Source organism: Talpa occidentalis, unplaced genomic scaffold (assembly GCF_014898055.3).
Source record: "Talpa occidentalis isolate TD23 unplaced genomic scaffold, MPIMG_talOcc4v2.1 talOcc4.17, whole genome shotgun sequence".
NCBI classification, from domain to species: Eukaryota; Metazoa; Chordata; class Mammalia; order Eulipotyphla; family Talpidae; genus Talpa; species Talpa occidentalis.
The window spans coordinates 50,582,805-50,608,650 of NW_023601754.1; the positions used below are offsets into that span (position 1 = coordinate 50,582,805).

Below are 25,846 nucleotides of genomic sequence, written 5' to 3' on the forward strand. Positions count from 1 at the left end.
CTCCATGGAGATCAGCAGGCGTGGCTGAAAGTTTCAATCCTTTAATCCTGGTTCGTTCCCTGGCAACCATCCTCTCCTTATAGGTTTTCCAAAATTTACTTGTTAACGTAAACTCAAGCTGTTGGAGTTTCTCACCGTGATTAGGAAAAAACAACATTTTCACCTTTGTGTTTTCTAAGGTGTCTGGGTCCACAGCCAGGGAAGGATGTTCCTTTGCTCTTGTCACTTAGGAATTTGCCAGAAATAGGGGCAAAACCAGATATCACAGCGTTACCGTGTGGTGACAGTCTGAGTAGCTAGCAGATGAAAAGCTGAGGTAAGAACGGCTTTGGGGAGTGGGTGATCCCCAGAGATCCGAGGGTTGGCTGATAAGAGTCAGGCTCCTTCTGGGGAAAGGAGTGATCCCCGCTACTTTCTACAGTGGCGTAGATGATGGTGATCTCTTAGGGCAACTCTTGGCAGACATCAGGGATATATCAGGGTCACAGGCTGGTTAGACGCAGCAGGTTCAGCAATGTAAGGATCAGGTTAAAGAAAGTGACAGGCCCTAGGTCCAGTTTTAGTCGTGGGAGCGGCATCGGTGGTGTCCGTGGTGAGGAGGCTGCGTGTCCTGGCTGAGGTTATCTTGAGTACTTGTGGGGTGATGTCTAGGACGTGGGACTGGGCATCGTTTCCAGGTGAACTCACTCGAGTGGATGTGGGCATCGTATTGGCCACGTTTGGTTGGAATAAGACTTCCGTGGAGAGTCTGAGTACCTGAACTGCGACCTGTGGGTGCACCCAGACAAGTGCCAGAGTGTTGCCGCCCTGCGCCAGGCGTGTGCTTGTGGCTTTGCTTTGCATCTGTTCTAAGTCCAGGCTCAGATGGGCCCCCTGTCGGGTGAGCAGCTGCCTGACCTGTGGACAGTCCCCGACTCTTGGTCCCAGGAGAGCAGGTGCCGTGGGTCTGGCAAGCAGCCCCGTGACAACCTGGAGCACGTGTGAGGTGGGAGACTTGACTGGGCCCCCTGGGGACTGAGCGTGTCCCAGGAGGTGGCAGCCGCCTTAGCAGCACTGGCAGCTGGCGTGTGAGTGGTGCTGGTCAGCTCAGGCCGTTACTGTGTGGCTAAAAGAGCAGAGATTCCTTCTTTGCCCTCCCTGCGGACTGGCAGGCCCTGGGGGGCCCACACCGGGGAGAAGCAGTCTCACATGAATTGGGAAACTGCCTCAGGTATCTTCAGGCGAAGAGGGAACAAGGCAGTCTTCACCCTTTCTCCACCGCTACGGCGCTGAGCCATGGTCTCCAAGAGGGGCCCCTGCGCCCACGGGGCCTAGTGGAGCCATGGTGGTGACAGCACTTGCCCCCAACCATTTTGCCCCGCGTTGAGGGCGCCCACGCGGGTCACATCTCCAGAGGACTTGAGCGCACCACACACTGGCGCGGGCACGGGGTGGGTGAGGGGGGCAGCTGGAAGTTCGCTTCTCTTTGCAGAAACCATGTCCTCTGCCTTCAACAGGGTGTCCTGTGCCCGGGCCTGAGTGGATCTACCAGCTGGAGCACGGGCGGCAGCCGTGGGCGACGAAGGGCGGTCTCTCCCGAGGCGCCTGTCCAGGTAGGGGCCCTGTGGGCTTTAGACCAGACGCCCATCAGCGACGTCCCCTCAGGTGTCTTCTTGTGGCCTCTGCTTCAGGGAGACCTTTGACATGTAACCCTCTGCTGTCCCAGAGGACACAGTGCGCGTGCCGAGCCCAGTGCAGGCCGCCAGGAACCCCCGCGGGGGCGTTCAGGCCCCTTCTGTGCTTGGTGCGTGGCTCTGACTGTCCCTCTGTCCTGTGGCCGTCCTGTGGGCGGAGCAGGGACGAGACGTCATGCTGACTGCCTGGAGCACCGGCCCAGAACTGGTCGCTGGCCACACTCTGGGTCTCGGGCTGGGCTCTGTGCACAGGGAGGGAGCGGCTGTCGCAGCGGCCGTCCCTGCACAGGCTGGTCATGAGGACCTCGGTGGAGCGCCTGCCCAGTGGGGTCGGGCCGGGTAGGTGACCTGTCAGGACTGTCCACGTCACAGCCAGGCCACCTGCCTCGAGCAGACAAAGGGCCCGCGCTCTGCCCCTCCCCTGTCAGCTTTCGGGCACCCCTCACCCCCACCTGGTCGCGCCTCACAGTGACGTGGGGTCTTCTCTGTCCTCCGGGTTCCCCAGGACACCAGGGCCCTCGAGCACAGGCTGGGTTGCGAGCCCGCTCTCCCTTCTCCTTCCCTGGTTCTGCTCGGCGCGCCCGAGGGCCCAGAGTCTGCGCCAGGCCATCACCCTCCCTGGCCCCACGCGGTGCTGGTTCTGCCTCTGCGGCTCTGCCCCTGGGAGTTAGCCAGGTGTTGGGGCCCCCACTCAGTTGCCTTTCTCCAGTGTCAAACCCGAGGGCAGCCGGCTCCGTGTGGAGTGTGGTCTCTCTCCCGGCCCTCCAGACCCGGCCGCTCCTGCCCGCCGCGCCCCCCCACCCCGGCCGGTCTTGGCGCCCGGGCCAGTTCCCACTCCGGGTGGAGGGCGCCCCTCAGGAAACCTCCTTTGCTCACACCCCGGCAGTATCTATAAGGTTCTCCTCCTTGTTCCCCTTGCTCTTCCCTCGTCGGCCTCCGTACGAGCCCCATCAAGTCCCGTGCTGACGCAGCCGGCGTCCTGCGGGCCTCGTGGGGACTCACGCTCGCCTGGTTGCACGCGTTTTCCACTCCTCACCGGCTCAGCTCCTCGACACTGTCTCCGCGTGGGCGTGACTGTTACCTCCCCCGAAGTCCTGTGGTTTTGCCAGACTTTCCCCCAGGCCGTGCCTCGGGGAGGCCAGGCTCCTCGCCTCTAGCCCAGGCCTGTTCGCCGCCTGCCTGCTTAGCCCTGGCTCACGTGGCAGTGGCCATCCGCGGTCACCGAAATGAGCCTTCCCCGTCCCCACCTGCCCTGAGCTCTCGGCGGCGGCGGCACTGGCTTCTCGCTCCGCGGGGCCTTTATACGCCTCTGTCTCCTAGGGTTGCTGTCCTCCCTCCTCTCGGTGGCATCTCCTACGATGCCAGTGAGACCCCTGCGTGGGCACCCCTGCTGGAAACTCCTCTGATCTCTTCCCCCTCCAGTGTTAGCCAGACTCCAGGTTAGGGCCGCAGAATCCGAGATTGCCAAGTTCTTCTGACACGAACTACAAGTCCGGGGAGGCCCCAAGGTCGCTAGAAATGTTAGGGGAAAGGATGTGCTGAGCGAGCTCCATACGGGCTTTGTGGACTCCACCCCCGCGGCACTGGGAACTACGAATCCCATGATCCCCAAAGGGAAGGTTGCGAGGACCTGAGGGCGGAGTGAAGCAGCTAGGTGCTCGGCTTGGGATTTTACCTGGCCACGCGGCCCGGGCGTCGCTGGCTTGGCTACGCGGTGTGCTAGGTTTTTTTGCCAGCTCGGCGGGTCATTGGGATTCCAGGTCAGCGGAACGGGTAGGACGCGTTTACGAACTTGTCTCCCTCTTTTTCTCCCTGAGATGTTCATTTCCCCATCCCCCTTCCCTTGCAAATAAACCTTTTATCAACCTTTCGTGTGTGTGCAGTTCAGCACTCGTAAGTCCCCTTTCAGCGCACAGGGGAGGACCCCCAGTCAGGCAACCCGTTTTCGATCAGGGATGCTCTGTAACTCCAAGGTGGACAAGAGTCCCTAAAACCTCTTACACTCACTGTCCTGCTTCTTCCAGACAGAGGACACAGATCGGAAGAGATGAAGAACGTGGGGCTGCAGGCGCTCCAGACACAAAGCGTCCGTGTCCTCACCGACCTGCCACCTCTTGGCCTCGATGTGTGGCCGCGTAGACGTGGAGCGCCGCCAGCCCGGGAGACGCACCAGCGCCTCGGTATCCCAGTTTTTATTGTGCTTTCATTACATAGGGACAGTTGATAGAGTCGTTACCCGTGGGGCTCCGTCCTCTGTCCCTTCCCAGAGGTCCGACTGGCATCTTTTGGCTCTCAGCACAGCTTTCTACGTCTGGTGACATGATCGGACTTTGTGACGTGACCAGCACTCCCTTTGAGTTACCTCTTAGCATAAGCTATGTACAGGTCTGCAGTGAATTGTCTTTTCTCATAAACCATCAGGTACGCTTCCAGGAGCGCAAAGACACGTCATCACTGTGGAAATACCCAGGTTTGATGCGTTTTCCTGGAGATGAGACAAAGACCAGACTTCTCTTTGGGGAAAGTTAGTTTTCCCCTGCAGCCTTCCTCTGCAGCCGCTGCACTCAGCGCCCCTCCCCTGCGTTCCCACAGTAGAGGATGCCCTCGTTAAGCAGCTCAACACACAGCATAGCTATTACTCTGTGCAACCACGTCCCGTCCGTGCTACCACATCCCATATGGAACTGTGGCCGAAGGTCCACTCCAGAACCCCTGTTCCTCTGACCCAGTCTCTTCTGGGTCTCCCTCATAAGGTGTCAGGACTCTAAGGACCAGGATAGCATAATAGACACAGCTTTTCATTGGAAGGCTGAGTTTGTCTCCTCTGTGTGGGCGTTACTACCAGGCCTTTCTGTGTGTGGGTCTTTTTTTCAGGTAACAAAGGAAAATTGGAGAGTATAGAACCTACCGTAAATGAGCCAGCCTTGCTGGAGGGAGCCCCAGAGGACTGCCGGGTGGCCCAAGCCCAGGGCCAGGATGGGCCGTCGGAAGTGCAGGAAGAACGCTTGAGGCCAGAGAGAGGCCCTCAGAAGGAGACGAGCCCTGGGAAATCGAGTCCTGGGCATGACAACTCAGGCACAGCCCGGGGTGTGGGACCAAGGACGGCGCAGGAGCCAGCCCCGCCGGAGGCTGCCGTGCTTGACCTTAATTCATGTGAATCAGGTAAAGAGCTCGTGATTCCGGAGGAGGAAAATGTCTTTAAATGCAGTGAGTGTGGGAAGGTTTTTAACAAGAAACACCTTCTTGCTGGACATGAGAGGATTCACTCTGGAGTGAAGCCCTATGAGTGCACGGAGTGTGGGAAAACCTTTATTAAGAGCACTCACCTCCTGCAGCACCACATGATCCACACGGGGGAGAGGCCCTATGAGTGCATGGAGTGTGGCAAGGCCTTCAACCGCAAGTCGTACCTAACACAACACCAGCGCATTCACAGTGGCGAGAAGCCTTACAAGTGCAGTGAGTGTGGAAAGGCCTTCACCCACCGCTCCAATTTTGTCTTGCATAAGAGGAGACACACTGGAGAAAAAACCTACGTGTGCAAAGAGTGTGGGCAGGTCTTTCGACATAGGCCAGGATACCTTCGACACCACATCGTCCATAGTGGCGAGAACCCTTACGAGTGCTTCGAGTGCGGCAAGGTTTTCAAACACAGGTCATACCTCATGTGGCACCAGCAGAGCCACACTGGAGAGAAGCCCTATGAGTGCAGTGAGTGTGGGAAAGCCTTCTGTGAGAGCGCAGCCCTCATCCACCACTACGTCATCCACACGGGGGAGAAGCCCTTCGAGTGTCTCGAGTGTGGGAAGGCCTTCAACCACAGGTCTTACCTCAAGAGGCACCAGCGGATCCACACTGGGGAGAAGCCTTTTGTGTGCACCGAATGTGGAAGGGCCTTCACCCACTGCTCCACGTTCATCTTGCATAAAAGGGCCCACACTGGAGAGAAGCCTTTTGAGTGCAAAGAGTGTGGAAAAGCCTTTAGCACTAGGAAGGACCTGATTCGACACTTCAGCATCCACACTGGGGAGAAGCCTTTTGAGTGCACAGAGTGTGGAAAAGCCTTCAACCGCAGGTCAGGCCTCACGCGGCACCAGCGGATTCACAGTGGCGAGAAGCCCTATGAGTGCATGGAGTGCGGGAAATCCTTCTGCTGGAGCACAAACCTGATCCGACATGCCATAATCCACACTGGAGAGAAGCCCTATAAGTGCAGTGAGTGTGGAAAGGCCTTCAGTCGAAGTTCATCCCTCACTCAGCATCAGAGGATTCACAGTGGGAGAAACCCTGTCGGTGTGACAGATGTGGGAAAACCCTTTACAAGTGGGCACGCTTCAGTTACCCTTCGAGAACTCCTTCTGGGAAAAGATTTTTTGAATGTAAAAACTGAGGAAACTGTTTTGCCAGAGAAAACTACCACAGCATCTGATCGTACATACCAAAGAGAAACACCACAGGCATCTTCACCGTGAAGAAACCGTCTGTCACAGGTCATCAGTAATTGTGTAAAACGCCGTTGCAGAAGTTGACCAGCCTTAGACCCTCATTCTACAACTTAGAATCCATCCGTAAAGAGAGAGCGGTGTTTATTGTGCACTAAGGAAAACCTGTGGCTCCATTTTTCTCCTTAGTTTATACTGCAGCGTTATCTCAGGAATTTTTATTTAATGGAAGTGGAGCTTAGGGGAGAAAATGAAATGCACAGTTTTTTGGAGACTTTGTTGTTATGCTTAAGGCACTTAATGTTCCTTCATTTACTGGGGGTACGGTGGGGGGGTTGCTTTTTCAGAGGCAAAGGGCCTTGAATCCCTTATGTGTTCTGTACATACACTGGTTTCTGTCCAGTGTCAGGAGAGTTGGTTACTGCTGATATTTAAAGAGATAAGGATGAATGGGCACATGTTACTTAGCAGTTAGGAATGTTGAAGACTTACTTTAAAAAAACAAACTGTTCTTGATGTGGTTTTAAACACCTAACACTTAGACTTTTTTTTCCCCCCATCTATTGTTTACTTAATTTTTTAAAATTGGGTAAAGTGAACCCTCTCTCTCTTCTTACTGAAATTGATTTAGTTTTCTTAATTCCTTTAATGTTCCATATAAACCTTAGGATGCAAAAAATCTAGCTTGCATTTTTATAGCAACCTATTTAAAGCTACAGATCAGCTTTTTGAGAAGTGATATGAAAACAGTATATGGTAGGACACTACATTTGCAGTGATTCTTAATACTTCATTACCCTCTTGGGATTTTGAACATCCAGGTTTTGTACATTTTTGTTAGGATTTGTATCAAGGTTGGTTTGAGGTTTTCTGAGTGATGTTAAATGACATTGATTTTTACCATCTTTAGTATACAGAAAGATGATTGAGGTGTCTTTGTGTTTTTTTGTTAGTGATAATTTGGTATCCTGCAGTATTTTTGAACTCGCTATTTTAGCCATTTTGTTGGATATAGTCTTCAGGAATTTCTACATAGAAATGGCGTCTGCATATAATGTTTCATTTTCTACTTCCCGTTTGTATACCTGTTTCCTTTCCTTATTGTACTGAGTCTTCAACTGTGATAGAAGTTGTAAGAAAGGACATTCTTTACTGCTTCCTAATAGTAGGAAAATCATTTAGTTTTTCATTATAATAATGTTAGTTGTAAGGTTTTTTACATGGAGTTTTTTTACCAACTTTAGAAAATATTCCTCTAAATTTGCCAAGATTTCTTTCTATGGTGAATGAGTGTTGGATTTTATCAAGTGCTTTACCTTCATCAATCCATGTGATCATCTGAATTTTTTTTCCCCTGCAACTGTTGATACTGTGTATTACATTAGCTTTATTTTGAACATTGTGCTAGTCTGGTATTCCAAGTAGCATAACCATGGAATGTAAATTTTTATATGTATCAAATGTATTGGAACAATCCATTGTGTTTTGTTGAGAAAGTTTTCCTCTGATTTCTTGATTAATGATGTATAATTCTAATTTTTTTTTTTTTTAACTACTGTCATTGTCTGATACTGCTATCAGGATGACACGTTGAGTTGATAGGAGTTGTATTTTTAAGAAGCTAGTCTATGTTGTTTTTATTTGTTTTTTCTATTGTTTGGTAATTTTTTGGTTTATAGACTTGTTTGAGGTACTCCTTTGCTATCTTTTTAATGGCAACAGGATTTGTACTTATGGCCAGTTTCAATCCTGATCTTGGAAATATGTCGACTCTTTTTCTTTGTCAGTCTTAGATGTCTGTCAGTTTCACTAATCATTTAAAAAAAACCAGCACTTTAACTGATGTTTCTCTGTAATTTTTCTATTCTTAATTTCCCTGATTTCGTTCCTCTTTATTCTGCTTTGCTTCGGTTGTGTTTTTCTCTTTAATTTTGGAGGTATGTGTTGTGATAGTGATCTGAAATTTGTTTTTTCTTTTCTAATGAAAAGTACTATCAAGTTCCCTTACAACATTGTTCTAGCTTCATCCCACAGGCTTGCTGATCATCTGGTGTGTCAGTTGCGGAGAGAGCAATATAAATGTCCTCAGGTATAACTATAGAATTGTCTGTTCCTTTCTTAAGTTCTATCAGCTTCTGCTGCCAGCATTTTAAAATTATGTTGTTTGGAGCATACCTCTCCAGCATTGCTGTGGGCAGTTGTATTGCTGTTTTCAACAGCGCCCCCTTTTCTCCCTATTCATTTTGTTTGAAGTATACTTTATCTGATACTAATATAATTTATATATATTTTTATTCATATTTGCATGGCTTATATCTTTTATTATCTTCTTTACTGTTTTATCTTTTTAAATTGTATTTGCTAAGCATAGTGCTACAATTGAAGTAAGTTTCATGTAGCAGCATATAGACAGGTCCTACTTCTTAAACCATCCGGCTACTTTCTTTTAATTGTTTGGATTTGGATAACTTAAATATAAAATCATTATTGCCATGTTAGAGCTTAAGTGTATGACTTAGTTTTTGTTAGTGTTCCCTTTTGATTCCTCCTGTTCCCTAGTTTTTGTTATTTTGGGTTTTTGTTTTTGCCTTGTAGTTTCCTTCAGCATTTTTTTGAGTGCCGTTTTTGAATACATGTCTTAAATTTGTTTACCCTGGCTTTTGTATATGTGTAACTTAGCACCGTCTTAACTTTGTCACCATTTTAGCACTTTAGCGTGTGGAACCTTAATTCCATTGAGTCCTTTTTTTTTTTTTTAATATATATTTATTTTATACAGGAACCAGGGTATATGTGCGGGCCAGATGTGCGGGAGGTGAGAGGATTCACCAGAGACAGAGCGGGGAACAGAACAGGCAGACGGACCAAAATACACTGCTGCGGGGAGCAGTGGGTGAGACAGGAGAGGTCTGCTGTGCCATGTGGGTTGCTCCGTGGCCGGTGGACTTCGAACCCGCGCTGCAGAGGCTGCGGACAACTTCACAGCGCTGCGCTCAACCGCCTGTGCCACCAGGGAGGCCCTTTACATTCCTGTGTTTTAATATAATTGTTCTGAGCATTTGAGCCCCATATTGGGTGATGTAATTTATTGAAAAATGTCTATATGTCCCCTTCTTTCCAGAAAGATGTTTTTGTGGGTTTAAAGAGTTGGGGGTCTACAGGCCTTTCGGTATAAAGACGACTTGTTTCTCTATTCAGATGAAAGGCTGCTGCCCCCAGCCTGTCGTTCCCTCTCTAAGGTGCAGTCAGGTGGCTTTCTCTGTGGCATTCAGGAGCTTGGTGTGATGTGTGCTAGTGTGGTGTTTTCGTGGGTTGTCCTGTTTGGTATTTGTTCATTTTTTTAATCCGTGGGTGTATGTCCTTTGCCAGCTTCAGGGGATTTATAACAGTTATGTCTTCAGAAGTTTTTCAGCCCTTTTCTTTTCCCCTCTCGTGGAGACGCAGATTAGGAAGTCTAGATCTCTGTCGTTCAAAAACTCCCTCATGTCCCTTTTCCCCTTCTCTTCTCTAGTACCTTTTCTTGTCATTCCTCTGATCGCTTCATTTTCATGGATCCTTCCTTTTTTTTTTTTTTTTAAGATTTTTATTTATAAAATAGCTGGGGTACAGGCCAGATGTGCGGGAGAGTGAGAGGATTCACCAGAGACAGAGCAGGGAGCAGAACAGGCAGACTGACTGAAGTACACTGCTGAGGGGAGCAGCGGGGAGACAGGAGAGGTCTGCAGCTCCATGTGGGAATCTCCCTGGCCGGCTGGGGATTGAACCCGCGCTGCAGAGGCTGTGGACAGCTCCACAGCGCTGCTCTCAACCCGCTGCACCACCAGGGAGGCCCTCATGGATCCTTAATTCACCAAGTCTTCCCTCTCTCAAGTCTCATCTTGTTGAGTTTGTCCATTGAGTTTTCATGTTGGCTTGCGGTTTTTTCATTGTTTCTTTTCCATCTGTTTCTCTTGTGCGTCTTGTGTTTCCTTGCTTAGTATAATGCCAAAGAGACTCTGAGGGCACCGCGGAACTGCAGTCCAGTGCCATGGTTCTCTGGTGGCTAGCCTTGACGTTGCACTAGAAATCCCGAATTACCTGGGGAGGGGCCTGCAGTGTCCTCAGTGCAGTTCTCATGACTGAGGGAGCCTCGGTTGCTGCGAGCTGTGTCCTGCAGGACAGCTTTGTGCGTGACTCTAACTCCCGTGACGTCCTCAGAGCCGGGTCACTCCTCTTCCAGGAGTGTTTATCCTCGTGGTTGAACACCTCCAGCCCCACCCCAGCTTGTCTAGGCCACCCCCGCTGCTTGATCTCTGACGTGTCCTCTCGATCCCCTCCGTCCTCACGGTCTGTGCCTGTGTGCGTGTCTCTGTCGCCCCAGCACGTTCTGCTCCACTCGCCAAGAGGACTCTGCTTCTGTCCTCTCTCTCCTGGTCATTGCGCCACTGCCCTGTCCACCCACGCCTGTCCTTTCTGACGTCCCTGCCACTCCCGAGTGGAGTAAAAATAGCTTCCGCCACCTTCTGACATCATCAGTTCTCCTGCGGGGTCTTTGTGTCCCACCACCCCTTCATCATCAGGCCCTTTGCGGTGTCCGTCGCTCTGGCTTGAAGGCCATCGCTGCTTTCTGGGAGTCTTGCCCTTCTCCTCAGGTGGAACGCGCCTCCCTCCCCCCGTCAGGCAGCTCTGCTTCCGGGGCCGTCCTTGGCCTTTCCTCACTTGTGCTGGTCTCCGGGGGGTGCTCGTCTTGTCTGACTCACAGCCCTGCAGGGTCCGCCTGTCTCCAGGTTGGGTCCTCCGTGTGTCCTGAGTCCCCCGAAGTGACAGGAAGAGCAGGCAGATGGGTGTGCTCAGCAGGGGCCTGAGAGAAATGAGTCCCCTGGGACACCCCAGCAGGAACCCGGAGCCACTGACAAGGGCCGCGAAGTTGTGGCCGCCCTCACAGGGGCTCTTGGCAAACCTGTCGCTAACGTTTGTTGGCTGCTGTTTCCGTGCTCTGTCGACATCAACTCCTTTCATCTTTGCAATAACTCTGTGGTAGGTGACGTGACCTCCACTTTACAGCTCCGGGAACTGAGGCTGAGGAACTTGTCCGAGGCTGCAGGCCCTTTAGGGAGTGGGGCTTGGTGCTGCTGCTCGGGGAAGGGCCGCGTGCTTCAGGCCATCACCGCACACGCTTGGCTCGGGTGGCACCCCCGGAGGGGGGCGGGGGCATCTCTGGGTGCTCAGCCTCGTGTGAGGCTCCTGAAATCCCAGCGAGGCCCGCGCTCTGCCGTCTGCCCGGGCAGACTGTTACCCAGAGCTGTGCACAGCTCAGCACGCGGCACCCACTGGCCTGGGCGGGGATGTACATGGGCTCTCGTGGCCACGTTGGCGTGTCTAGACGTCCATGGAAGGTGGCGTCAGTGTCCATGTGGACCACCCGGGCCCGGCGATTGGCTGGGAAGGCTCATGGGCACCGTTGCAGGCTCGGCTCCGAGGCTAGGGGCCAGGGCTGGCGGCCCCAGGACGCAGGGACGCTGCCAGAGTCGCGTCCCAGGGAAGCCACGCGGGACTGAAGCTCCGCTCGGGAGCTGGGACGTTGGCCCGAAGGTGCAGCAGCGCCTGTGAGAGACTCGGTGCCTGAGCAGCACTCCCGGCATCGCCGGCCTCCAGGCTCCGGAAGGAAAGCGCGCGTTCACCCACGAGAGAACAACTCAGTTCTGGAAACCGTGGAAAGCTCAGCATCTCAGACTCCAATGTTGCCGCAGGGCAGACCTCCAGAGGGCCGGCCCCAGTGGATGCCCACCCGCTCGGCGTGCTCTGACCATCATTAAATGTCATTTCCTACAACAAAGTAAGAGCTGTGCGCTAAGGTCTGTGTGGTGTGACCTGTGGGCCCGGAAAAGCCGCCCAACCCCAGGAGAACAGCTTAGAAAACTAGGGAACTGCAATCAGGGTCAGATGAGCAGGTCGGGGAAGTTGTGAAAGGGGCCTGGCCGCCTCCTAAGGGCGTGCGTGTCCGTCTCCTGGGGGCCTGGCTCGCGCATGACGCGTGTGCCGACTTTGTTTCTACTGCACACACCCTCGGCCTCGGTGGCAACGAAGTAGAGAAGAACTGCCCAGTTCGTGCGTGAGTGAGGTGAGAGGGGGCGTGGGGGACGGGGCAGGCGGGCCTGGCAGCGAGGTGGAGACGGTGTCTGGCTGCTCCGCCCTTTGCTGCCTCCTGCTGGTGCTGGAACCCATGGGTGCTGCAGGGTCGCGGCAGGTGTGGCCTCTGGGCCCCTCATGGCGCAGCTGGATGGTCTAGGCCGAGGGTCAGTGGGAAGCTGGCCTGGGCCCCCGGCAGGGGCAGGACCTGGACTGCAGGTGCCTGCGGGTGAAGCCTGCCTGTGGCTCCTGGGCTGCGCCTGCTGGGCCAGTGGGTTTCTGGAGGTAGCAAAGGACACCTGTGAGGGGCCCTTGGGAAGCCAACCCCCTCTCGCCACTGGCCCCCCCACCCCTCATCCCTCTACCCCCACGATTTTCCAGGCGGCTGGGCCGGTCTCCACTCCAGCCACCTACGAGACGGCACCAGTGTGACCAGATGTAGACGGTCAGACCCAGAAAAGCTAGTCGCTGTCCCCAGGGACATGCTTGCTGCCCTGGTCACTTTTGAGGAGACAGTGGGAGCGGAAGAGGTGCCCCCGGGCCATGTGCCTGGGGAGAGGCCCCATCATCTGAGGCAGAGCGGGGCTCAGGTCCATGGATGGCCACGATGGGCATTTCACCTGCATCGCTGGGGGGTTAGGGGGGAGGGCCTTTCTGTGCCGCCCCTGCCCCGGCCCCACTCCATCCTTGTCCTTCCCCGTCCCTCAGTGTCTGCTGCTCACGCGCGTTCACAGTGCCCCCTCCGCACTGCTGGGGTCCTGCGCCACATGTCCTGGCCCTCCCCTGCCCCAGGGTCCCCACCTGGGCCCTCCCGCCTGCAAGCCCGTCTTCACCTGGTTCTGTCCTCTCCTTGGACCTTCCTGACTGTCAGATGCCACCGGGACCACCTCCCGCCCTCGCTCCCTTGACACAGCACTGGCCCCATCCTCCCCTCCTGCCGCCCTGCTGGCTTGGCCCCTGCCTCCCTGCAGGATGCCTGTGACACCCTCGTGCCCCCCAACCTGACCCCTCCCCTTGCCTGTGAGACGCCCAGGCCTGTCTGTCAGCTCCCGGGAGGTTCCGCTCGGCTGTCACCAGGCCTTCATGTTTCTAATCTAAATCGTGACGCTTATGCAAAAAACAATGTGATTCACACTGTATCCAAGCGGGGGTATCAGGAAGGGGCGGTCACCCCGGACCGTGACGGCTGCTGTGACGGTTGAGGGACGTTGTGTGCAGGGACGGGGAGATGAGGGCCCGAGCAGTGAGGAGAGACGTGGGGCTCCGGGGGGAGGTGGGGGCACTCAGGCTCTTGCTGCAGGGCATCTCCCCGTAGTGGAGGCTGAGGGGAGACACCTTGGCGCATTAAGGCCTCAGCCTTGCCTGGTCGACTCTGCCCTCGGACATCAGGCTCCAACCCAGAAGGCGGCCCCTCCCGGCGTTCCTTGCTTCTTTAAAGAGAACTAGTGAGTTTGCGACACCTGGAGCTGCCGTCACCATGTTGTGGCCACGTGACGCCGCCCAGCACCCTGACGAGGGCCAGAGGGCACCCCCGGGCCTGTGTGATCTCTCAAGGCTTGGGGCCAGCGCGCAGTCTTAGACGTATTGAAATGAGGCAGAGACGCGCCCTCCACCTCGACCCCGGCTTCTGCAGGGCACAAAGGGGCGGCGTCTCCCTGCCGAGAATGAGGGGCGTCGGGCCTGCGTCCCCCTTCTGGAGCATTTTCTCTGAAACACTGAATTCTTCTCTGCCCCTTGCAGGTGCCCGTAGGTCTCTCCAAATTCTTTTTTTTTTTTTTTCCCTTCAAATTCTACTCGCCAGTTTTAAAACCCAGGACCGTCTTTCCCAAAGACCCGGCCACCTCCCGAGAAGGCGACCGGGGAGGCAGCCGCCGGCGCCCCTGACTGCCTTGCCCCCCGTCGCAAAACCGCCTCTGTTGTCCCGGGAAAGTCTCGCCCTTCTCCAGGCCGGGCGGGGAGGAAGCCGGCGCCGTCCGCTGTCGTGAGGTGCGGCCAGGCCCGGGTGGAGACGCCCCCGAAGTGTTGGGTGACGGGGACCAGATTGAGCTGGAACCCAGGCTCGAGCGCGGGGCGCGCCAGTGCGGTTCCGCCAGGACGTGCGCGACGGTGGCCCCGACGGCGCCCCCGTGGCTGCGGGCGGGCAGGTTGACAGCGAGCGCCCCGACCGGCTCCCGCCCCGACGGCTCCCGCCCGACGGCTCCCGCCCCGACGGCTCCCGCCCCGACGGCTCCCGCCCCGACGGCTCCCGCCCCGACGGCTCCCGCCCCGACGGCCGCTGGGCTCCGCCCCTGGCGCCTCATTGGCCCGGCCTGGGCCCGTCTCTCCTATTGGCTGCCCTGCGTACGGCCTCCGAAACCCCAGCCAATAGGAACCGACCAGGAACTGGCGCTCGGCCAACGGGGCGGGGCGCGCGCTACAAGGGCCCGTCGGGCGTCGCCGCGCCGCGTGGCCGCCGAGGAGCCGGAGGCGACGCGCGGGGCGAGCTCGGCCGACGCTGCCGCCGCGTCCCCCCGGCCGACCCCGACCCGGACGCCCAGCGCCGACGGCCCGAGGGGCGCCCCGCGCCCCGCCGCCCCACAGCCGGGATGAAGTCGGGCGACGTCCCGGCCGCAGGTGGGGGCAACGGCCGGGCGGGCGGGCGCGGAGGGAGCGCGCGAGGCCGCACAGCCCGTCTCTCGCCCGCAGAAGCTGCAGGAGACCCCGCGCCGCCCGGCGCCACCGTGTGAGCGTCTGCGGAGGAGGCCGGGAGGCCGGAGGGACGGAGGGACGGAGGGCGGCGGCGGCGACGTGCGGCGCGGGACGCGGAGCCCCGGGCCGGCGCCGAATTGAGTCTCCCCCCCCCCAGGCGGCGCCTCGCCGTCGACGACTTTGAGATCGGGCGTCCCCTGGGCAAGGGGAAGTTTGGGAACGTGTACTTGGCGCGCCTCAAGGAGAGCCGCTTCCTCGTGGCCCTCAAGGTCCTCTTCAAGTCCCAGATAGAGAAGGAGGGGCTGGAGCACCAGCTGCGCAGGGAGGTCGAAATTCAGGCCCATCTGCGGTAAAGCCCCGTCCCGCCCGGGGTCTGCGCCGGCGCTTCGCTGGGGCCGTCTCCCTGCAGCCCTGAGGCCCACCCGGCGCTTGCCTCACTCCCGCCCAACAGCCCCGGCTTCCCCCTGGAAGACTTCCCTACCCACCCGCCCCCGCCCCGCCCCGCCCCGCCCCGGCAAGGCCGTGCCCCGTGGGACCTCGGGGAGGAGTCTGAACCTTCTTGCTCCCTCCTCCCTCCAGACACCCCAATATCCTACGCCTGTACAACTACTTCCACGATGCACGCCGGGTGTACCTGGTTCTGGAATATGCTCCCGGGGGTGAGCTCTACAAGGAGCTGCAGAAAAGCCGCACGTTAGATGAACAGCGGACAGCTACGGTGAGGTCAGGGCTGAGGGCCCAGAGTTTGCTGTGCACTGGCAGGGCCCACTGCTTGCGGCTGTCATGTGCGACCTGATTGCCTTTACATTTATTTCTGACTTTTTGGTGGTATTTTTGTTGAGGTAATAATGGTGACAACATTGTATGTTATTTGGGGGTGCAAGGTCGCCTCTTCAGATCTCTGTTGCAAAACCACAGTCCACCATCAAAACACTGGTCATCCACCACAGCCCACTGATTCTCTTCTCTCACCCTCCCCTCAGTAGCTTCAGTTCTGTAGATTTCTGGGGTTTGTTTTAGTTTTATCCGTTCCTTTTTCTACATTCCCCACAAGTGAAATCATCCAGTGTTTGTCTTTTTCTGACTTACTTTGCTGTGCATAAGCTCCTGTGTTTCCTTATTTCTGAATTTTGTTTTGTGAATTTACATAATGGCACACACATCCTACAGTTTCACATTTGGATATCCTGAGCACCCCCAGAATACTAATGTTTTTGTAAGTTTGGGTTCTTTGGTTGTTATGGACTTTAATTTCAGGCTTACACAGGAAAACACTGAAAGACTGAGGGAATTCACAGAATAAATGAGAGCAACTGGCTTAGAAATAGGAAGCAAGAGATTTCTCGAGGACTTCCTGTGGGCACCAGAGCCACGATCTCCCCAGCAGCAGTGTTGGATGAGCTTGCTCTGACTGTATGAGTCATCTCGTTTTCCTCCTGATTTCATACCATTTTCTCACGCCTGATGCTCCATGATGCCTGGTGCCTGTTTAACTGGCTCCGGGAGGTCCTCTGGCTACCTGCTGTGCTATGGCAGAGGAGAATCTGTCTACTTTAGCATCCATCGTATAAAACCACATAAAATGGGGGAGAAGAAATGCCCCCCCCCGCCACAATGGTGGTATTTTAAAGAGGGTTATGTGGTTGGTGACCAGGAAAGGGAAGATCCAGTATGATAGAACATTCACAGTGAGCGTGCTCCCTCAGGGAAACTAGCATCTTCCACTTCCAGACACTTTTGCTCTGTTCACACAGATAATAGAGGAGCTGGCAGATGCGCTCACCTACTGCCATGAGAAGAAGGTGATCCACAGGGATATTAAGCCAGAGAACCTGCTGCTGGGGTACAGGGGTGAGGTGAAGATTGCAGACTTTGGCTGGTCTGTGCACACTCCCTCTTTAAGGTGAGTCAGGTGGAGGTCGGGTGGCTCTGGGTGCTAGTTAGGCTGCAGTTTAATTCCTTCCACATGTAAGACCTGGATGCAAACCTGGGTATGTATTTAAATACTACTTCTTAAGAATGTGTATGTTTAGGGCCTCCCCGGTGGCGCAGCGGTTGAGCGCTGGGTTGCTAAGCTGCCCGCAGCCTCCGCGGCGCCGGTTCGATCCCCGGCTGCTCCCCGGCCTCCGGCGGAGGGTCCCACATGGTGCGCAGACCTCTCCTGCCACCCGCTGCTCCCCTCAGCAGTGTACTTCGGTCCTTCTGCCTGCTCTGTTCCCCGCTCTGGCTCTGGTGAATTCTCTCACCCTCCCGCGCTTCTGACTGTACCCAGTGCATGTATAAACAAAAAACAAACAAGCAAATAAATAAAATAATAAAAGAATAAACATGCCTCTATAAAAAAAAAGAATGTGTATGTTTAATTGATAATTTAAAGAATGTGTTTCAGCCTTATCTGTTACTTTTTGATCTGTTAATTTGTTATCAGTAACATTCCATGTATCCATTCTTCTTGATTGCAGGAGTATATTTTACTACATGAATAAACCATAATTCATTTACATGGTTCTTGACGTGCTATCAGTTTGTTCCAGACCTTGATGCCCAGAATATTCTTTTGGAAACATTCTGGGTCATGAGCTAAATATAACTATGATAATTCCAAAATATGTTTTCTCTGAACCTTGATATATATATTAAAACTTGGTGTCTCCAAGCAGGATTGGAACACCAAAGACTTTTAGGGTCTCCCATCTCACTAGCAGCTAAGAAAGGAGGGTTTCCCTTGTTCTCTGCTCAGTGCTCCCTTCTCTGCCTTCTAGGAGAAAGACCATGTGTGGGACTCTGGACTACTTGCCTCCAGAAATGATTGAGGGGAGAACATACAACGAGACGGTGGACCTGTGGTGCATCGGGGTACTCTGCTACGAACTGCTGGTGGGAAACCCCCCCTTTGAGAGCCCCACGCACAATGAGACCTACAGACGAATTGTCAAGGTGAGATGGCCAGCCACTCTGGGAATTTGTGGGGAAGCTAGTCGGTGGTGGCTGCTAGGCCAGCCCGCGTGGGGGACACACATGCGTTTGCTGAGAGCCAGAACACTGTCCTGAAGGGCGATTAAGTAACATAGAGAACCGCATTTCTCTTTCTCCTTCCCTGACCTCAGGTAGATGTACGGTTTCCCCCATCTCTGCCTCAAGGGGCCCAAGACTTGATCTCCAGCCTTCTGAGATACCAGCCCTCAGAGCGACTGCCCTTGGCCCGGATCCTGGCGCACCCCTGGGTCCAGCTGCACTCTCGGAGGGTGATGCCTCCCTCTGCTCAGGTGGCTTCCTGAGCCCTCTCTGCTTCCTACCCTTTGTGCTTGTTCTGGGAAGTTAACTCCTATCTCACCTCTTTGTTGTGTTTTAAGATTCAAAATGTTAATAAAAATCATTTTGCATGAGGTCAGCGTGAGTTAGTGTCACTGGGTGGAATCTATTATTTTTTTTGTAGAAACTCTGTCCCAAGAGAGGGGCCCAAGGTGGTGCCCACCCTGCCCTCCACAGTCCGTGCTTCCGCAGACGCGCTCCTCGTGGTGCCGGGTACCTTGGACCCAACCACTCTTCCACTCTATCCGTTCGAGAATCAGGACTCCGGTCAAACAGGGTCCACTCTGCGCGGGAACAACGTTACTGCCGCGACCGTCGGCCTCTTGGCGGCAACTCAGTTAAGGTGGGGTCGGTCCAGGGCGCAGAGCCCGGCCTTTATCCATCTACCCTCACGCCCCCGACGGCCTCGCGGCCTGAAATCGCAGCTCCCCGGCGTCGCCCGGGGTCTCGGGACCTGGTAACCCGGCACGGCTTAGGATGGTGCCCGCCCCGCACGACGCCACCCTGCTCGGACGCCCGTCGAGCCCCGCCGGCTCCGGGGTCGGTGTCCGTGCGTCCACGGCGGGGGCCCGGGCAGGGCTCAGGCGCCCTCCCCTGGCGGAGAGTCCGCGGCTCCTTTATGGAAACCCCCGGGGGCGGTGCTCGGGCGCACCGGGGAGGACGGCCCGTTTCCCGTCGCCCGCGGACGCGCCCTAGCGCAGAGTCGCGTCCCATAAGGCTGTGCGCGCGCGTCGGCCAGGCGGGGCCAATGAGAGCCCAGGACGGGCGCTTCCTGCCGCGGGGGCGGGGCTTCCGCCGCTCGGGCCACGTCATTGGCGCGCGACGGTTCTTCCACGGTGGAGGCGGCGGCGGGCGGCGCTGCTCGCGTGTGGCCGCGGAAATGAGCGGCCGGCCGGCGCGGCCGGGGCAGCGGGCGGCGAGGGTCCCCATGCGGGGCCCGTGCGGCCGTCGGGCCGGGGCCCCGCGCGCCCCCCCGGGTCCGCAGTGGCGGCCGCCGCGCCGGGCCCCGCGCAGGTGAGTGGGGGCGCGCCCGGGCCGGGGGGCGCGGTACCGTGCGCCGCGCGGGCGTGGCGGGGGCGTCGCTGTCGCCTCAGGCCGGAGAGGCGGTGCGCGCGGAGAGCCTCGCCCTCGCCCGCGCCTCCCTGCCTGCCGGCGGCCGCGGATCCGCGCGTGACCTCCGGGACCCGCCCCTCCTCCAGCCGCGGCCGACCCCGCGGGTGTGCCGCGGAGCCGCGCGTCCTGGTGCCCGCTTCAGGCCCCGAGTTGAGCTCTCTTCCCTCATCCCCGGCCCCGAATGGCCCAGGAGAACCCCCGTGATGGGGGTTAATCCAGCACAGCCGGAGGGCGTGTTTAGGGTTCCAGTTGCAGAGTCGGTTCATTTGCCACGGCCTAGTGGAAATACCAACTCAGAAAACTGGCGAGAGAGGTGGAAAGCGCAGTGACCACTGCGGGTGGCGTCTGAGTCGGCCTTGGAGCATGGAAGTGATAGATGTGCACAGTGGGGGCTGTTCGTCCAGAGCGAAGCGATGATTAGCTGTTTCTGGTTAACCAGCGGGCTTCTTCAACGTGGGGGTGTGTCCCTGCAGCCGCTGGCCGTTTCCTATTGAGGAGAAAGTGTAGATGGTGGAGGTGACCTACCGAGATAAGCTTCGTGTGAAGGGTGTAGTCAGGAGACACAGTGGCTGAAAAGCTAACACTTTTCTGTTTCAATATATAATGTGAGTTCCTCAGCTTGAGTACACACCTGATGGGCACCCTGAGACTCGGTACTGCTGCTGTCACCGAGACTGGTGTCATGGTCACTTCGGCTTTCCTGCGAGGTCCCGGAGACTTTCTTCTGTGTATCTCACAGCCCACATGTCACCCCAACGTCTCCTGTGACTGTCCAGTGGCTCCCCAGTAGGAGGCGTCTTCTCTTCCGTTAGTGTGTTATGTCCAAAGTAGCGTCCACCTCCCCTTGAGCCTCCCCCAGAGCTTGGCCCTCAGGTGGTGCTCGCTGATGAGGCGCTTGGTCTCTGCACCTCCATCGGGGATGCCAAGACCGGCTGGGATCCCGCCCAGTGCCCTCCGGCCAACACGTCTACTTGTGTTTCACGCTGCAGGTGTCTGTGACCTTCGATGACGTGGCCGTGACTTTTACCCAGGAGGAGTGGGCGCAGCTGGACCCGGCCCAGAGGATCCTGTACCAGGAGGTGATGGTGGAAAACTGCAGGCTCCTGCTGTCCCTGGGTAAGGCGTCCCCTCTCCACCATGTGGTGGGCGGTGAGTTCCTTCCTTCAGACTCTGACTCCATCCTGGCTGGGTAGGAAGGCCTTTGGGGCCCTCCCTTCCTCGTCCCCAGAATTTTAGTCACTTTGTAGACTTCATTCTTGTTGCTGGTCTCTCTGAGTCTCTCTGGGAAGAAACGTAGTGCCCTTTGGTCCTCAAAGGTAGAAAGAGATGGGGGTGTCCTGTAGAACCCCAAGGCAGAAATTCCAGACAGGCTCTGAAGGGGAACTGGATCCACAATGGTTGTGCTCTGTGTTCGGGGTTTCTCAAGTCCAGTGTCTCTGTGGGTCTGCTTGTCATTGCCTTTTCAGAATGTTGTTGGTTTTTTTTTTTTTTTGCCTCAGTGAGTTGTGACAGGAGTAGCCAGCCCAGGCCCTTTTCTACTTCTTTGCATATTTATATTTTGTTTTTTTCTGTGCAGTTGTCCTGGGGTAGGGATAGGAGGTCCTCGAGGAAGAACTGGCACCCAGAGTATAATTTCCTGGACCTCTTGCCCCAGTGCCCAGCACAGACTCCCTCTGTCCACATTCCAGAGAGGGATCTTAGTGAGCCTGGTTGGCTTTGCTGTCCCGTCCAGCCAGGTTAGCAGGGTTGTGGTGATGGGATGGTCTCTAAGAAAAGGGGAGTGAGGCAGGCCTCAGGAAGCCTTTGCCCTCAGTGGCATCAGGTATTGTTCTCAACAGGGCTTGGGCTTGAGGGCTGCTTTATTCTCATGTGCCTTCATGATCATCCCTCGCTTCCCAAGTTTGGGTCCAGATTCTCTACCAGTACTAGAGAGAGGTGCGAGAAGGGCTGCTCAACAGGTGGTGGTTTTGTCCCCCAGGAGACACAGCAATGTCTGCAGCCAGTTTTGGACGTTAGCTGGGGGTGATGGTCGTACAGGCATCTAGTGCTGGAGTCCAGAGATGGTCTTAATGCCCTCTGATGGACAGGACAGCCCTTCTCAGCAGTGGGTCTTCCTGTCCAAGAAGGAGAACACAGGTTTCTCTGAGGATAATCACCTCAGATCCTTGAATTTTGGGGTCACGGGGCTGTAAATCCACAGTGTAGGATACGACTGGAAACTCAGTCTGGAAACATCTTTGGTTTTCACAACTAGGATGGAGCTGCTACAGGCCTCTTGTAGGTGCGAGAGTTAGGGTGTCAGCCGTGCTGAGGTTGGTAGACACCTCATCTGGGGCACTGAGAGACACCCTTCTCTTTGTTGTTGAAGTAAAGTCTGGGTTCAGATCTCCCTGATGGTGCAAGGGGTTAAGCACCACACTATGAGGCAGTCCGCAGCCTCTGCAGCACGAGTTCGATCCCCGGCTGGCCAGAGAGAAACCCATACGGCAAAGCAGACCTCTCCTGTCTCGCCCGCTGCTCCCCTCAGCAGTGTATTTCATCAGTCTGTCTGTTCTGTTCCCCGCTCTGTCTCTGGTGAATCTTCTCACCCGCCTGCACCTCTGGCCTGTACCCCAGCTGTTGTATGCATAAATAAATAAATCTTTTAAAAAAAAATGTGGGTTCAGTGATCTTAACACTGTATGTCCTCTACCCCAACCTTTGCTAATTTCCTCTCTGAACAGGGGGAACTCACTGAGCCTTAAAACATTGTTTTGATTTCACTGCCATATAATTTTTTTAAAGATTTATATATTTATGCTTATAAGAGCTGGGGTACAGGCTAGAGGTGCAGGGGGTGAGAGGATTCACCACAGACAGAGTGGGGAACAGAACAGGCAGACCGACTGAAACACACTGCTGAGGGGAGCAGCAGACGAGTCAGGAGAGGTCTGCTGCGCCATGTGGGTAGCTCCCTGGCCAGCTGGGGATTGAACTCCTGTGCTGCAGAGGCTGCAAATTGCCTCATAGTGCTGTGCTTAACCCCTTGTGCCACCAGGGAGGCCCCTCACTGCTATATTTGAAGGGTGAGCTGCCATCAAGGCAAGTGACTCTTGTGTTTACCATTTACCAAAGTGACACAGGATTTTGTTTTGGAAGGAATCTAAGAAAATGAAAAGTAAGTCACTTTTAGGAGTGGGTGGGAATAGTCACAGTGTGATTGTGTCCTGTGAGCACTGGCTGCGTGAGAGGCCTTTATAAGGCACTGTTTCTGCTCCACCCTTTGATTCTCATGTGACCCTCAGCAGAGTCAAGAAAACTTATTTCAGTGAGTCGTCATACAGTCTGACTTAGTATAGAACGCGCCTTTTTTTTTTTTTTTTAATAAACCCTTTTTTTTTTTTTTTTTTTAAGATTTATTTATTTATTTATTTATTCATACAAGCACTGGGGACAGTCAGAAGCGCGGGAGGGTGAGAGAATCCACCAGAGCCAGAGCGGGGAGCAGAGCAGGCAGAAGGACCGAAGTACACTGCTGAGGGGAGCAGCGGGCGGCAGGAGAGGTCTGCGCGCCATGTGGGACCCTCCTCTGGTGGCCGGGGAGCAGCCGGGGATCGAACCGGCGCTGCAGAGGCTGCGGGCAGCTTCGCAACCCCGCGCTCAACCGCTGCGCCACCGGGGAAGCCCTAGAACGCGCCTTTTATAAGGCTGTGCTCTCTAACTTTTTTGTAGAAAGTTCTTTCTCCCCCAGGAAATATGGATGATAGTAGATGACTTGATGGACCTGTGAATGTCCATATATGACCATATCTCTGAGTTGCATCCCTAAGTGTTATTTCTTAGAACTTCATGAAATGCTGAAATCTCCAAATGTACTGCTATTCCTTCTCTCCCCCTTACCTGTTGCTTGAGGGTGAATCTGCTCAGTTCATATCCCTGTCTCAACACCACCCTTCACTTGGGCTCAGACTGCTGACCCCCACCCCTCACACAGGGTTAGTCACTCCTTAATGTGGTGCTTGGGAGACCAGGGTCGGGAGCCATGCGTCTGGTGTTTAGTCCTAGCTCCATGCTTTAAAAACTATGAGGCCCTGGGCAACTTACTGAGCCTGTGTGCTGGTTGGTAAGTTGGGGATAACATGACATCTCCTGCCTAGGACTGTAGAAATGGTTAATGGCTGACTTATGTGACGGGCTCAGACAATGCCTGGTGTGGCCAGCAATTGACACCCTACTGTCACCACTGCTGTTAAATACTCTCACTCACCAGGCTTCTTGTTTTGCTCATGCCTGGACTCAGCACCTTCTGGAATCAAGTTGTGTAGCTTTATGGTGGACAGACCAGAGGACAGACGGCCAGACCTCGGTGTCCATAGTGGCTATGCCATGCGCCCACTCTGTGCTTTCTGGAAAGTCAGTTTATCTGCCTAAGCCTTGGTCCTTCATGTGTTAAATGGTGCTGGTCATGATACATGCTTGCTGGGGATGATGTGAGGAAGCCGCTGGATTCTGATTTTTCTATAACCTATAAAAGCATCACTGTGAGGGGTTTCCCTGGTGGCGCTGGGGTTAAAGTCTCAGCACTATCAAGCTGTCGTCAGCCACTGCTGCCTGAGTTCAATCCTGGCCAGGGAGCTACCCACATGGCGCAGCAGACCTCTCCTGTCTCCCTGCTGCTCCCCTCAGCAGTGGATTTCAGTGGATCCGCCTGTTCTGCTCTCCACTCTGGCTCTGGTGACTCCTCTCACCCCCCACATCTCTGGCCTGCAATCTAGCTCTTGTATGCAAAACTAAGTCTTTTTTTTAAAAAAAAAAAAAAAAAAAAGGGGCCTCCCTGGTGGCACAAGGGGTTAAGCACCGCACTATGAAGCAATCCGCAGCCTCTGCAGTATGAGTTCGATCCCTGGCTGGCCAGGGAGCTACCCACATCGCGAGGCAGTCGTCTCTTGTCTCCCCGCTGCTCCCCTCAGCAGTGTGTTTCATTAGATCCACCTGTTCTGCTCCCCACTCTGTCTTTGGTGAATTCTCTCACCTCCCGCACCTCTGGCCTGTACCCCAGCTCTTGTAAGTATAAAAAAGTAAATCTTTAAAGGGAAAAAAAAAAAGCAACACGGTAAAACTTTACTTAGGATCTGATAAAAAGATGTAGGTGAATGAAGATACATACCTTGTTTGGTTGAAATTAGTGACTATTTAAGTATGTCTGTTTATTGCCGTTTTCCCACCACAGAATGCACTTCCGTGTGTGGCACGGTCCTGTGGAGCCGGCTGTGTTCTCTGTATGCGCGCCACTTGGCATTGGAGTAAGCAGCTATGACGGAGCGGCGCGCCCCGGGTGTCTGGTGTGGGTGTGGGGGCCTCATCGGAGGCCTGGTCCACATCCTGAAGTGGCACATAAGGAGGTTTTATGTAGTTATTTCCTTCAGCAGTCCCGTGTCCTCTCTCCATGAACAGGGTATCCTGTGCCTGGACCTGAGCTGTTCGGCCAGCTGGAGCACGGGCACGAGCTGTGGGCAGTGAAGGAAGCTCTCTCCCAAGGCGGCTGTCCAGGTGGGCGTCCGAGGGGGCAGGCGGGAGGCCCTGTAGACGGAGCCTGGGCCTGGGGAGTGGGCTGAGCTGTGCACAGGGAGAGGAGAGGCATCACCCGCCTACCGCTGCTCCTGGATATGCTGGCGGGGGTGCTCTGATGTTCAAGATTTTGTGTTTCTCCACAGTTCCACTGGGCGGTTCCTGAGTATTGTGAGTGATGGAAGTAGCTCTTGTTTTGCTCATGGGGGTAACTTTTGGAAAACCCTTTAGGGTGGTTGCTGGTTACTAGGGAAGCCAGCCTGATCAGAGGGCTGCAACTTCCCCCCGACTCTGTGATTCCAGGGAAGGAGAAAGCTTCATCTATTTGCTTTTTAAAATATCAATACTTTGATTTTTTTTTTTTAATGCATAAAAGAGCTGGGGTACAGGCCAGAGATGTGGAGGGTGAGAGGATTCACCAGAGACAGAGTGGGGAACAGAACAGGCAGATCCACGGAAATACACTGCTGAGGGGAGCAGTGGGGAGACAGGAGAGGATTGCTTGGTGGGGATTGGTGGGGTTTCTGACACTTAACCCCTGGGCCCCCAGGGAGGTCCTGGGCTCCCAGGTTTCTAATGAGAAGTCTTTTGAATATCTTACTGAGAATTCCTTGACTGGAAGAGATTGCTTCAGCGTTGTTATGAAGGTTCTCTTTTATCTCAGGTTTTCAGAAATTTCATTATCGTATTTCTTGGAGTCAGTCTCTTGGAGTTCATTGAGCTTCTCTAGAGTTCACAGAGTTCTGTCAAATTTGGGAAACCTTCAGGTGTTTCTTCAGGAATGCTGACTGGCCCCTTCTCCTCCCACAGAGAGTCTCTTGGCTCCCTTGATGGCTGACAGGTCCCTTGCACTTGTTCTCTCTCCTTCCTCTCTTCTTTGCCTCAGAACTCAACAGTTTCCATTTTCCTACCTTCAAGTCCACTGATTTGCCTTCTGCCTGTTCATAGCTCCCTTTGAAGCTA

At 54.8% G+C, this 25,846-nt stretch overlaps 2 protein-coding genes across 2 annotated transcripts in view; both read left to right on the forward strand.

Moving 5' to 3' along the window:
- Window positions 1–25,846, forward strand: part of LOC119248759 (uncharacterized) — a 34,048-nt gene that overhangs the window by 1,710 nt on the left and 6,492 nt on the right. Inside the window, exons 3-16 of the mRNA XM_037515633.2 lie at window positions 1,497–1,592; window positions 3,698–3,853; window positions 4,548–6,141; window positions 14,170–14,209; window positions 14,317–14,945; window positions 15,069–15,260; window positions 15,491–15,629; window positions 16,666–16,814; window positions 17,674–17,848; window positions 18,019–18,156; window positions 18,582–19,237; window positions 20,076–20,122; window positions 20,228–20,452; window positions 24,770–24,865. Coding sequence (XP_037371530.1) covers window positions 1,497–1,592; window positions 3,698–3,853; window positions 4,548–6,141; window positions 14,170–14,209; window positions 14,317–14,945; window positions 15,069–15,260; window positions 15,491–15,629; window positions 16,666–16,814; window positions 17,674–17,848; window positions 18,019–18,156; window positions 18,582–19,237; window positions 20,076–20,122; window positions 20,228–20,452; window positions 24,770–24,865 — 4,332 coding nt within the window. The remainder of the gene's footprint in view (window positions 1–1,496; window positions 1,593–3,697; window positions 3,854–4,547; window positions 6,142–14,169; window positions 14,210–14,316; window positions 14,946–15,068; window positions 15,261–15,490; window positions 15,630–16,665; window positions 16,815–17,673; window positions 17,849–18,018; window positions 18,157–18,581; window positions 19,238–20,075; window positions 20,123–20,227; window positions 20,453–24,769; window positions 24,866–25,846) is intronic.
- On the forward strand, window positions 14,803–18,301 carry AURKC (aurora kinase C). Its single transcript, XM_037517255.2, has 7 exons — window positions 14,803–14,836; window positions 14,909–14,945; window positions 15,069–15,260; window positions 15,491–15,629; window positions 16,666–16,814; window positions 17,674–17,848; window positions 18,019–18,301. Exons 1-7 carry the CDS (start codon window positions 14,809–14,811, stop codon window positions 18,187–18,189), a joined length of 891 nt encoding a protein of 296 aa, XP_037373152.1. The 5' UTR covers window positions 14,803–14,808; the 3' UTR covers window positions 18,190–18,301.